The sequence below is a fragment of the Stegastes partitus genome, unplaced genomic scaffold (genome assembly GCF_000690725.1).
Source record: "Stegastes partitus isolate 25-593 unplaced genomic scaffold, Stegastes_partitus-1.0.2 Scaffold726, whole genome shotgun sequence".
In the NCBI taxonomy this organism is placed as follows: domain Eukaryota; kingdom Metazoa; phylum Chordata; class Actinopteri; family Pomacentridae; genus Stegastes; species Stegastes partitus.
The window spans coordinates 323,636-332,316 of record NW_007578457.1 but is presented as its reverse complement, the minus strand read 5'-3'; the positions used below and the strand labels follow the sequence as shown (position 1 = coordinate 332,316).

The 8,681-nt window shown below is 46.2% G+C and overlaps 1 protein-coding gene across 1 annotated transcript in view; it reads right to left on the bottom strand.

Annotated features, from left to right (window-relative positions):
* Positions 1–322: 322 nt before the first annotated feature.
* Positions 323–8,681, bottom strand: part of osr1 (odd-skipped related transcription factor 1) — a 9,028-nt gene continuing 669 nt past the window's right edge. Inside the window, exons 2-3 of the mRNA XM_008291208.1 lie at positions 6,318–6,438; positions 323–1,054 (exon numbers count right to left, since the gene is read on the bottom strand). Of these exons, the coding sequence (XP_008289430.1) occupies positions 349–1,026 (678 nt within the window). The 5' untranslated portion in view covers positions 1,027–1,054; positions 6,318–6,438 and the 3' untranslated portion in view covers positions 323–348. The remainder of the gene's footprint in view (positions 1,055–6,317; positions 6,439–8,681) is intronic.

Here is an 8,681-nt window from a genome sequence, read left to right as displayed (position 1 = left end):
CCCAGGATGACTACAGTTAATCCTAACCCAGGATGACTAGAGTTAACCCTAACCCAGAGTTTAGCCTAACCCTAACCCAGGGCTAACCCTAGCCCTACACTCAGTGCTGTGCAGACACAGACAGAAGACTGAAGTCTACTGACATGACATCGAGCCGGCCAACGCCTACGTTTAGGAGATGTTGTTGACACAGTAGTCGGGGAGAGAAAGATTATGAATGGAAACTGTGGGAACTAGCTTACAATGTACACACAACTTGCATGAAAACTTCACAGTAGAGATTGTTGAGACTCAGTTAATTTTACAAATTTGGTGTTGCATTGATTTGCTGTTCTCTAAAGAGGGCTCTCACCTGTGGTCCCTGAGATGGTCCTGCCTTCTGAAGGCCTTGTGGCAGATGTCACATGTGTACGGCCTCTCATCTGTGTGCGTCCTCTCATGGATCAAAAGGTTGTAGGATTTGGTGAAATGCCGACCACAGAACTTGCAGACAAATTCTTTCTTGGTCTTGGAGGGCAGTCTGCCTCGGCTGGATTTGCGCTCAGGGGAAGACAGTTTGGTGACGTCTAGCAGGCAGCCCAGGCTGGCTGAGGGCGGGTGTTGAGATGAAGTCTGGGTTGCAGCAGAAGCAGCACCTGTCACACTCAGGTCTGCCACCTTCAGGTGGTCCTCCTGCGTGGCTGCTGCTGCCAGGTTGGCAAAGTCAAAACGGGGCTTGTTCTTGGAGCTTTGCAGCAGCCCTGTGCAGTCCTGCTTTGGCTGCAGAAGGTAAGGGAATATGGGGATGGAGGCCATGGAGGAGAACTGGGGAGGCAGCTTGGAGATGGTGCAGCGGGGCAGGGCCAAAGGCGGGAGGCCAAGGGTCCACTGATGGAGGTGGATGGCGTGCATTGCACTGAAGCTGTAGATGCTGTGAAAATGATCTGCTGGCAGCTGGAGACCTGAGGAGCCCTGGATAAGGGAACAGTTGGCCAGCTGAAGGAATGGATGGAGAGGGACTGGTGCTGGCAAAGTCTTGCTGCCCATGGCTGCTACTGTAAGTCCAGCAGAGCTTCTGATTGAGACAGAAAACATCAGCGGATTAGAATGTGCTGGCTGAGGTACACTGATTTGTTTATGAAGCTCTCTGAAGTAAATGCATTCACATCCACAGCTACAGTAACCAGCAGGTCTGGTCACAGGGATCCGTACAGACACATAGCATAGCGCCAGCATTTCTTAAAGGAACCACGTGTGGGGTTCAGCAGGAATTCAGAGAACACTTTTACAATGATGCCTTTAAAATGCAAGTTTACAGGAAGTGGGTCACGTCTCTCCTCCTTCTCACCTCACTGTGCACAAATGCACACATTTTATAAAGTCTATAAAGTTTATAAAGACATATGTGATCAGTACATGGCTGGTGTACACACCCACCACCTCACACTGCAACACACACTCCTACCAGACAACACATCCACTGCTTCACTGATTTCTGCTGTTCAGGTAATATATAGTAACTACAGAAGTCTTTGAAAGTTAAAACCAGACGCCACTAATAGCTTCTTGTTTTTCTAGTTCTCCCTTTCTGCTGATGCACAAAGCAGCTCCAGAATGGTTATTATGGAAACTGTGAGCGTAGTTTAAATGGTTACGGACCGCAAAACCCAATGAGCTGCATGACAGTCAGAACCACTTTGAGCTCGTCCAGTCTTCTCCAGTATTTATCTATAATACTACATTAGATAAATGATGCTGCTTTGACCCTCACACTGGTAATAATAGTATATGATAGGTCAATGTCACGACTGCTGACAGTCCTCACAAGTATACGAATACAGTTTACAGGAGAAATACGAGTGTCTGTGTGCCATAAATGTGTCAGCCGTGAATATAAAGCAGCAGCCTTTATTAACGCAGGTTTGTGGGTGTTCCTGTTCCTCACCACATGCCTGCGGCTAGAAACAGAATGACAGCATTCAACCAGAGAAATACCTGTTAAATCAGGTCTGATAGGCAGGAACAACAATAGACAACAATGTTCCTTTGTCTGAGGCAGATGCTGACGGACACAAGCCACAGCAGCTCCGAGTCCCGTTCTCAGGCGGAACAAGTCTAGAAGCCACTCCTCACCTCATCATGTCTTCGTCTCAGATGTCAGGACGGTGTGCTCACCTCCTGCTGCACACTCACACAGGACGTCTACGGACTTGAGTTTCAGAGAAAATGATTTGTTTGTACTCTAAACTTCATGACATGCTTCATCTGGTAGGTGTGGAGACTACCACAGGCGGCACACGTTCATTTATCTGTACTTATATTTAAACTAACGTATTCCAGTGATCCACGACTCCTGGACTTTACACTTCCATACATTTATGTCTTTTCAAATAAAACAGTTAATGAGCAGAAACATGAGACGTTGTTAGGTTGGTAGTTTAACTCACCACCACCATCCTCATGCTGCGTATGAGAGCAGTGAGAACATGACAGCTGCTAAAATAACGCTGCATGTGTCATTATGCTGCACAGCGTTTTTATTTTCAGGTATTTTTGGTACATCTTGAATTTAGAGGATTTGTTTCTGTGATTTGATCATTTTTCAGTTAATCACTTCAGCCACTGTGTTTTTCATTTAAACTAACGTGTCCTCATAATGTGAATAAACCCTGTTTGGGTTTTCTTCCACTCATCCAAAATGAATGATGATGGCTGTATGAGTTGAAAAGGTAAAGAGCATTTTACTGAGCAGATTTCATGCATGTCTTTGGTTGAGGACGCCTCGTTAACCTTGGTGGACTCATTAATACCGACCTGTGCTGCTCAAACCCACACCTCTGCCTGGTATCAGATCCCAGAGTTTTCCAGAGATGTTGGTCTGAATTTGGGGTCTAAACATTGTGAACATTTAATTTGAGGAAATGATGCACATGGAGGCAGACTCTAGTTTGCATCCTGTGTTGGACCGCTTCACATCATGTGGTTTTACGTTTGCTTGCTGTTTGGTGAGGATTAGACAGCAAAGTGACTCGGTTAGGTTTAAGGAAATATCATAGTTGGGTCAGAACTATGCCTTCTTCTGGGTTACTAGGATGATGACTTACAACCATCTCATCTGTGATTGGTTGACAGTAAGGCCTCATACACAAATGCAGTCCTGACGAAAATAAACTTTCCTCAGAATGTAATTCAGAATGCAGCTGACTTGTACGCCAACACACCAGGCTGTTTCAGAGATCGCTCCACCAGTTCAAAAGATGGAAAAAGGTCCTGGGTTTCAACATGTGCGTGACATTTACGACTCTTTATCTCGGGATTATTCCTGATGGTATGAGTGCGAATGATGCTTACGTCTTCAACATTTTGCTGGCAGCGAGTAAAAAACCATGACAAAGCTCTGGCTCCAGAGGGACTGGCCTCCCACGGACCTGTTGGTTAACACTGTTCAGCAGCTGCATCCCCTACAGCAAATTCTACAGGACTCCAAAAGGACCAAGAGGAAACACGATGGAGAAGATGGTGCATGTTTTTAGCCACTGAAACAAACAGACATGCCTGCAATACATGTAAAGATACCCTGTCATTGTGATGCACAGACCTGCAGTTCAATTCTATTATTATTATTATTATTGTTATTATTTTGTTTATTTTCTGTTATTTTTTTCTCTAATTTTACCTTAATTATTTAGTCCTCATTTTTGTTGTCATTATTATTTTTGCTGATGATGTAAATATGGTTTCCCTGTTCTGAAAATGTTCCTTAAAAATATTATAAATGAAAAGTTTCAACAACAACAAAAAAAAGATGGAAAATCAAAAATAAGTGGAACAATGCTGAAATAGTGCACTGAAGAAAAGAGGTCCTTTGGGAGAACCTGGTGTCTCTCAAGTCTTTGGGGATTTGAAAAGAAAACAAGGAGGAATGCATGAAATTGTAAATTCATTTACAGACGGTGGACGACTTTCTTGCTTCATCACAGCAGAGCCAGTTCTGCTTAACGAGCACTGATCCTGTACACGGGCCTGCATGTGGAACAATCATCACAATGCAGTACAGCCAAAGAAAGCAGAGTTTACATTTTTAGAAATCTTAATAATTGTGTCAAATATAAAAATGAGAAATGCCTGAACTGTGTCCCTGAAGTCAGTCCACTCGTCCAACAAACACCAGCCAAGTGGTTGTAATGAGAAGCAGTGGAGCTCAAACAGCCCCCTGTGGTCCGTTCCTCTCTGATCATGACGCAGAAGTAATTGACTTTTATCTGGGAGGTCATTAGAGGAGATAAGTGCTCTGCTGCTGAGCTTCTCTGCACCTTTAACCCTCACATGTCTGCATACCACAGGATCCATACAGCCAGCCGCCCTCTTCTCTGGTTGAGGGTTAGTTAACCCTAACCCCTAGTAAACCCTAGTAAACCCTAGTAAACACTAACCCTTCAGCACCTCAGAGGGCTTTGTGCTCAAGACTGATGCAGCTTTTGTCTTGTTACCATGAAAACTCAATCAGACTCGGTGCAGTACTCCAGACCCAGAATTTACCGAAAAGTGTGAATTTTTCTTCTTCATCTTAACTGAGCAGGTCCAGTTCTGTTCGAACACGCCCGAAGACTCCGAGGAAGAAGTCCTCAGGTTATGGTTTTTATTTAGGAACATGGAGACTGCATGTATTCCAGTTTCACCACAAACATATCATCAAGATACCAGATAAAGGCTGTAGAGAGACAGCCACAGGCCACTATGACAGATGTTTGATTTAACTTTAACATGAGCGGGCCGACTGGCTCCGTGGTGCTGGTCCGATCCTCGGGCTGCTCCACGGCCCCTTAACTCTGGAGAGCACTTCATATCAGTCTAATGTGTGTGTCTGTGATTATTTAAACTAAAGGGTTTTCACAATCACAATAAATACGCTAAAGCTATTCAGTATTTTGCCAAAAACAAAAACAAAACAAGAATAAATTAGCTGCAGTTGTTTTTAGCTTTAACTGCTGCGACTCGTCAGGTCGTTTATGATTTGTTCTCAGAAACATATTGAAAAGAAAATCTCTCCACATGTTCATATGGAGCCGCCTGACTTCATCATCGTTATTTGTGCATTCATGTTAAAAGGAAAGGAGGGTCACAGGGTTCTGGTTCTGGTCCTTTGACAGCCGCTCTCTCGAGGCCCGCTGCATGAAGTATTTACAGCCAGTACCACAGTAGCAGGGATTTATTCACCATTTATATACTCTGTGAACCAACAGAATGTGTTTTTAACCCTAAACCATCCACTGGTTATCATATAAATCAGATAAAGCCACCAGAACACGTTGTTCGTATCAATCCTGTGTTTGTTTTTTCACCTGCTGTAATTGTGTGAAAGTGGAATAATGTTAAAGCAGCACGTGGACTATTTCTACCTTTGTTTTATATGTGTGCACACATACAGGGACCAGCCTGGTGCTGCTGTTACTGCACAGATCTGATAACTGGTGAGTCGGCCTCGTAGCCAGACATGAAGAATCCAGCTGCTCAGACGTGCCCCCCGCCTGCCCAGCTCTCCGCCTGCAGCTCACGCTCGGCTGCTGTGAGCTCAGGTCTTCAGAGCCCAAAAACAAGGCTTTAAACTCACACAGCTACGATGGGATGCAGGAGACTGAATCCCAGGAGACACCAGAGCAGCAGCATCCATCCTCAGTGAAACAGAGAAGGAGCTGCCTGGGGCTGAAGGTGCACAAGGTGTTCATTCAGAATGTCCAACCAGGCAGCTTCAGGCCATCTCCAGATGGACCTCTGGACTGAACTGTGACTCAACAGAGCTGGTGACACCATCTGAGGAACATGAAGTGAACCAAAGGAGCCACAATCAAGCAGCAGGCTGTCAGAGCTCCAGTTGTCTCAGTCTGCCTGCTGGATGCACACTTTAATGTGACTTCACAGCTTGAATGCAGAGAAGGAAGCCATTTTAAGAGTAACCCAGATCTTCTCCACATGCTGCTCTTTCTGGTCCAACAGACCACATACAGGCACCAGCTGTTGGTGGACAAGGTTTTCTGAAGAGCAACCATCGCAGTGGTCTCTCAGTCATCCCGGTCCATCTATAAAGGAGCAGTTCTCGGTAACGCGCACCGACAGCGCGTCCTGGCCGCCGGACAGCAGCACCGGAGGCTCCACCTGTTGCGCAATCACCTGGCAAACCTCAGACCTTCATCTTCTGTGTTTTCTCAGCTTACAAGAATCATTTCAAACGTAAACCGAGTATATGAACGGCTAGCTCCTGCTACATCTCTGAGTGAGTCAAATGTGATCAAATGAGCAGGAAGCTGAGTTTCACGTTAAATACCAAAAGCAGCACTTACCGGTGAACCTGCCTGTGGGCTTCTGTCCGGCTGAGTCACAGAGCCGGCCGCAGCAGCTGCATGCTTGTCCGCTGATCGGAGGTCAGGAGCAGCGAGGAGCAGACTGGAGCCGCTGTTCCGCCTCAGCGCGCTGCCGCCGCCTCTTATTGCAGAGCACCGTCCCTCCTGGCACGTCCCACAGCCAGCCCATGGACAGGACAGCACACATGGAGGATGCTGTGCTGTCTGTGAGGCTTTAAAATGCAGCCCTGCTCCTGAACATGATCTGTTTGTCCTGTTCAGGTCGTGCTCCATGGCCAGCTCTGTCCAGCTGCTGCAGCATCACATTCATGTACATTATGTCACCTGATGTGCATGTCAGCCTCTCACATGGCAGCGCTGGCACACAGTGAGCTCATAAGATAACTTCAGGAAACACTAGAACAGAAAAAAACAGCAAAGCCAGCATATCCATGTGTGCCCTGTACCGGCTGGCCTCCAGTGGAGCTCGGACACGTTCCTGCAGACAGTCGCTCTCAGTCAGGAGATGGAGACCTTCAAACACACACCTGCTTTCTCCACACTGTACCTATGCAGTGTGCACTGACAGCCTTCAGGGTTAGTGGCTCTGGTGTTTCTCATTCACATACTGAGCAGCAGCTACGCAGGTCCAAGTGGATCAAACCACCAGCCTTGGATTACTGGACAACCTGCTCTTTATATGTACAATATATTATCTGCAGGACTGAGGAACCCTGACGAGAGCGATGAGCAGGAGCTCTGCCTCAGCGTCAGGCCGTCTCAGCAGAAGGAAAAAAGATGGAATTAGCTGTACATGTTGATGTTAATGAAGCGTGTAGGACTGGTCAGACAGCGAGCCATCTTAATGACTCACCTGTAGAATGAGCTGCTTTATGTGGCTGTTTGTCTGATGTGGGATTTAACATGTAATGGTCATAGTCATGGGATTTACACGCCATTTAAACGACACTCACGGCTCCCTAATAAACATTCTGGAGCTGCTTCGTGCATCTGCAGAAAGTGAGAATTAGAAACAAACACGACATTGGACAAGCAGCTCCTGTACTCCTGACGTCTGGTTTAACTTTGAAGGATGTCTGGTGTGTCTTTCAGCAGCTCTGTCAGCCAGCTGATCTGTGCTCCGGTAGAAGTACATAGAAACGTGTGTGTTGCAGGATGGGGTGTGAGGCTGGAGAGTGTGTCCACCAGAAACCTACACATCAGATACGTCCACAGACTCTGGTTCTACAACCGAGACGTAGAAACTTTAAAATAATGTTTGACAGGAGTTTTTGCTGATTGGACTCCTGCATTCTGAGGAAACTCAGGATGTGTGACTGTGTTTACAAAGCTCCACCTTTACCTTCAGTCATGACCTGACACAGAGAAGAAAGCAGCTATCTGACGCTTTCATTAGTTGGGATTAAATTTTTCCACCACGGCGGAGCTTCTGAACAATGTCCTGCCAACTCTGCATGAGTAGAGAGGATATAACTAAAGGACCCGCTGTACAAAGGAGTTAATGCCAAAAATACAATCCTACAATGTTCTGATTATTTGCAGATTTCTGCAGAAACTTGTCTGACTTGAGGGGATCTCAACGCTGAGGTTTGGCACCGGTGCATCTAAATATAATGGACAGCAGTTAAAATGGTGTAAAAGAAAGTGTGAAGCTCTGAGCAGTCAGGAGGAAACCGTGGGTGAAGTAAACCTGCCATCTGGTGGAGAACTCCTCTGAGCTAAACTTCATGCTTGTTTTTTTCCTTCAGGTTTTTGATTCACATGCTGCGGTTGTGGAGCTGCTTGTGGTCCGATCACTGCTGACACCAGCGACAGGACACTGATCACCTCGCTGTGAGAGCCTGGCTGACATTTATGAGACGTGGATCTGATCATATTGCACTGCAGTGCTGTGTTCATGATTGCAACCACAAGGAAATGATGAACCTGTCTTAATGAGTTCCCCTTCAGGTTCTCTATAGCAGCAGGAGTCCCCATTCCTGACTGTCATGCTTTATTCTTCTTTCTGCATGGTCCTGTTTCCGGGTGGATGTATGTATCGTCCTACTGGCCTGCCTCCGTCTGGTACAGACCTGAGCCCATGTTGAAGCCTGTAGAGCTCAGCAGGTGTTTAACATGAAGCCCTCAGCTCTCATGTGTCCTTCACTCTGTTTGTGGTCCAGCGTTGAAATGTGGAAATTATGGATAATTTTGCCTTAAAAATATAAACGTTAGAGTGAATGCAGTCTGGTTCTGGTGCTGGCTTGTTCCAGATGCTCGTGTTGTATGTTTTCACATCGGACTGGAGAGGGTCCGTCAGTGGGTCAGTCACCGTGACGACGGGCTTCTCCATGGCTTCATCAC